We start from the raw sequence: 4814 nt of genomic DNA, 5'->3' as shown, positions 1-4814 counted from the left end.
TATATATATATATATATATATATATGTGTGTGTGTGTGTGTACATTAGACCTACCCAGTCTGATATATCGGACTGGAACCTGGTTGCAGCTCTCCAGATTATCAGTTCTAGTCAGACTGTCTAACCCATGCTAGCTTGGAGAGCAGGTGCTAAATGATGATGATGGTGTATGCGTGTGTGTGTGCATGATTAAGAATCTGAATTGATTCCTCATCATTACATTTTGGTTCTTTTTGCATTATGTGACTGGGACTCCATCAGTTACGATACAGGTTCCACTTGATTTGATCAATCAAAGGGTCATCCTGCTTGTGAAATTAGCGTGCAAGTGGCTGAGTACTCCACAGACATGTGTATCCTTAACGTAGTTCTCAGGGGAGATTCAGCATGACACTGAATGTGACAAAACTGGCCCATTGAATTACAGGTACTACTCACTTTTGCCAGCTGAGTGAACTGGAGCAATGCGAAATGAAGTGTCTTGCTCAAGGACACAGCGCATTGCCGGGAATCGAACTCATGACCTTACAGTTATCAGCCAAACAACCTCACCACTTAGCCATGAATTTATCTATCCATCCACACACATGCGCATACACACACACATACATGCACACAAACTTTAATACAGTTTCTGCCAAATTACATTTGCAAAGTATTGGACAATCCAGAACAGCGGCAGAAGACACTTACCTGAGCTGCTGTGCATTTGGATTGAACCTAGACCGATATGGTTGTCAGACAAACTTCTCTACTACACATCCATGCTTACATGCAATTTATTAACCCTTCTGTGTTTTTCTTTTTTTTTTTCTTTTTCTTTTTTTGCAGTTTAATTATTACTCTGGCCAGGAATTAGTAATTTTTATATTGATGGGAGTAGTTGGTGAGTATATTCATTATCTAGATTAATTCATTATAGATAAGTTATTTACATTTGACGGATATTTATCCTCATCTTGTTTGTTGTTAACATAATGGGCCATCTACCTGAAGGGGTTTGTGGTTTGTCTACCTTCCTACTTATTAGGACTTTGGTTTTAGCTAGGTTGACTCTAAGGCCCTTCGATTCTAGACCTTGCTTCCATACCCTAAACTTTGTCTCCAGTTCTAGCAGTGACTCAGCAATTAGAGCAAGGTCATCAGCATAGAGGAGCTCCCAGGGGCATCCTGTCTTGAATTCCTCTGTTATTGCCTGGAGGACTATGATAAATAGGAGGGGGCTGAGGACTGAACCTTGTGGACCCTTCCCCCAAGACACCTGATTGAAGGCTAGAGGGTATATCAGCTGAAACATTGTGTTAACAACAAACAAGATGAGGACAAATATCTGTCAAATGTAAATAATGTACATAGTTCCTCATCTCTGAAAACAAAAGTTACTGTTTGACCTGAAGATCAACTGTTATGTTTTACAATAAAATGCATTTTATTAAATTCACATATATTGATTTCAAATTTTGGCACAAAGCCAGCAATTTCGACCTTAGTATTCAGCTGGTACTTATTTCATCAATCCCCAAAAGTATGAAAGACAAAATTGACTTTGGTGGAATTTGAATGTGAAGACTAATGAAATACCGTTAAGCTAATGATTCTACCAGCTCATATAATATATACGCTCATAACTTCTTAACCCATTTATGCTAATTGTCTGTTTAAACTGACCCTTAATTTACAAGGGTATAAAACAAATACTTGATACAAATTGTGATTTGTGTATGATCTGTATCAAAGAGTGAAACATGTTCTTAATGTGTATAAAGTCTGTATCTAACGGATTTCAATTAAATTTTTTACAGTTGCTATTTAGGTCAAAACAGTAGTATCTTTGAATTTTCAGGCAATTTCATTCTCTAGAAAAATTTCGGCACAAATGGGTTAATACAAGCTGCATCCGTTTTCATTTCTTTATGCATTATTAATGCTTTTTTTTTTTTTTTTTTTTTTTTTTTTTTTTTAGTAAGCTGTAGTTATTTTGTATTACAGAAGTCTAAGATTTAACTTAATTCAGAAAAAACTCAGAGTTAATGTAATAAAACACGTGCTTAATATTTTATTACATATGATTATGAACCTGCTTTATTTAGTGCAATATTTAACCCTTTCATTACTGTATTTATTTTGAGATGCTCTGTGTTTCTTTCAATTACTTTAAATATAACAAAGAATTTAGTAAAATAACTTAGTTATCATTAAGCTAGTGTTAGGAACATAAATTGTGACTAAGGTTTGGTGGAAGATTTTAATTCAAAACTTATGAAAACAAGACATTTGTACTACAGAGCCAGAGCTGGTTTCAGGTGGGTTGGTATTGAAAGGGTTAAATTGAATACTTCAAAATTAATATTTTGCTTTGGGTTGGTTTTTGAAGGCCTATTTATATATTTTATTTTTTCCTTACTTGTCTAGTTGGCATAGTTTCTAAAAATTTTCATTGTTGCATATTGTTGGCACAATTATTTTTACAGCTGTACACCATTATTCCTACTGCTGAATTCTTAATTATAAAGTGAAAGTGAAACTTGATTTTCGTGCAAATATATTAAAGTAGGTACATGCTTTACTTAAAATCAGAACAGTGTATATAGTGGAAATGTGATTTGAATACTTAGTCACCTGGAAATTAATCTCACACATTAGCCAACCTCTGGCATTTGAGCGTGGCCGATACCAGTGCCACCTGACTGGCTCCCGTGCTGGTGGCATGTAAAAAGCCCCCACTATACACTTGGAGTGGTTGCTGTTAGGAAGGGCATCTAGCTGTAGAAACCTTGCCAAATCAGATTGGAACCTGGTGCAGCCTTCTGGCTTGCCAGTCCTCAGTCAAATCGTCTAACCCATGCCAGCATGGAAGGCGGATGTTAAACGACAATGATGACGATTAGCATCAGTCATTCTGTTCATACATTAAAATTTTATACAATATTTGTTGTACAACAACATTTGTTACAATGGGTTTCTTAGAAATATTAGCAGTATAGTGTCACATAAGTAACAACTGTGCTGGTGCCACATTAAAAGCACCCAGAGTACTGTAAGATGGCTGGTGTTAGGAAGGACATCCAGCCATAGAAACCTTGCCAAAATAGACAATTAGAGGCTAATGCAGCACTCTGGTTTGCCAACTCCTGTCAAACTCAAGCCAACATGGAAAATTGACATTAAATGATGATGATCCAATACTACATTGTACAATGTGACCATCATTTTCAAAAATAATTTTGTATGATTTAAGTGAGATTTGATTGCTATTTCATCCACACGGGGACTCCCTCATTGGCTTAACTAATCCTCATCGCTGAAAATTACTAATGTTTGAGAGGATACCTGACTTTAAAAACTGAAACTTCAAAATCACTGTTTGATAATGTTGAAATAAAATGTCCCCTATTTTTCTTTTCTCCCATTTGCAGGTGGATTACTAGGTTCCCTGTTCAATAGTATCAATCATAGATTGACGATATTTCGTCAAAAGTAAGTACACTTGATTTTCTTGTTTTTTAATGTCCTTTTTACTAGCAAATTAGGCCCAGGTGTGGCTGTGTGGTAAGAAGCTTGCTTCCCAACCACATTGCTCTGAGTTCTGTCCCACTGAGTGATATTTTTGGTGAGTGTCTTCTACTATAGTCATAGGCCAACCAAAGACTTGTGAGTGGATTTGGTAGACAGAAGCTGAAAGAAACCCATTGTATGTGTGTGTGTGTGTGTGTGTGTGCACCTCTCTCTGTCCCCAACCACCACTTGACAATTGATATTGGTGTGTTTATATGCCCCTTAACTTAGCAGTTCAGTAAAACAGATTGATATAATAAGTACCAGGCTTAAAAAAAACTAAGTGCTGGAGTCAATTCATTCGACTAAGAATTCTTCAAGGCAGTGCCCCTGCATGGCCACAGTCTACTGACAACACTACCTTTTTCATTTTGTGTGCAAAGAACTTTTAGCTCAGCTGAAAATATTGAGTTACCTTCTATCTTGTATTTTATGGGGCACCTTAGTTGAGGACCTTACTTTCAAAACTGGTAAACGTTTCATATTTGGTTGATTTCATGATAATCATTAAAACGCAATCTGCAAGCTGCTGGCTTCATGCACCTGAAATGATTTTCAGTCAAACTGGGATAGATGCCATATGGAGAGTGGGCGAATCTTAGTCCTCCAATCAAAATCAGTTATATTCAAGTTATTGTTTTCAACAGAAGTCATTCCGATGAAAGTAAGCTCTTTGACTGATTCCATAGTGCTTAAGTTGGTCCAAGGCTAAGCTGTTGTGTACAGGAGTACTGAGCCTGGAACCACAGGATTTTTAAACAAACTGCTTCACCTGTGCCCAGGCATTTGTTTTTCCTTCTCGTGATCGATGTCAGTGCCCCCTGACTGGCTCCCATACCTGTGGCACATAAAAACACCCACTACACTCTTGAAGTGGTTGGCGTTAGGAAGGGCATCCAAATGTAGCCAATGCCAGTGCCCTCTGATTGGCTCCCTGTGCTGGTGGCACATAAAATGCACCATCCGAACGTGGTCGATGCCAGTGCCCCCTGACTGGCTCCATGGTTTCAAAGCAATGAAAATATTTTGACAAATTAGATTTAAATGTTGAAGTGAATCTAACAGTTTTAGTGTGTTTCCTAAATGGCTTATAAACACCTTCCACGCTGCAATTGTTTTTGTTTCAGCACATGATCTCAGATCAGGTTACTTGCTATGCAAGTACATATCCGTAAAAAAAAAAACATTCAACTTCAAAACTTTATTGATCATTTTTCTTGCTTACAATAAATAAATATATAATATATATTTAATATAAT

The 4814-nt window shown here is 36.9% G+C and overlaps 1 protein-coding gene across 3 annotated transcripts in view; it reads left to right on the top strand.

Moving 5' to 3' along the window:
• The window catches only part of LOC106868896 (H(+)/Cl(-) exchange transporter 7), an 88991-nt gene that overhangs the window by 37403 nt on the left and 46774 nt on the right, over positions 1-4814 (top strand). For all 3 annotated transcript variants that reach the window (XM_052975410.1, XM_052975414.1, XM_014914358.2), the window contains 2 exons: positions 832-886; positions 3417-3477. In XM_052975410.1, the coding sequence (XP_052831370.1) occupies positions 832-886; positions 3417-3477 (116 nt within the window). The remainder of the gene's footprint in view (positions 1-831; positions 887-3416; positions 3478-4814) is intronic.

Source organism: Octopus bimaculoides, chromosome 2 (genome assembly GCF_001194135.2).
Source record: "Octopus bimaculoides isolate UCB-OBI-ISO-001 chromosome 2, ASM119413v2, whole genome shotgun sequence".
NCBI classification, from domain to species: Eukaryota; Metazoa; Mollusca; class Cephalopoda; order Octopoda; family Octopodidae; genus Octopus; species Octopus bimaculoides.
This window is presented reverse-complemented; position numbering and strand designations above follow the sequence as displayed.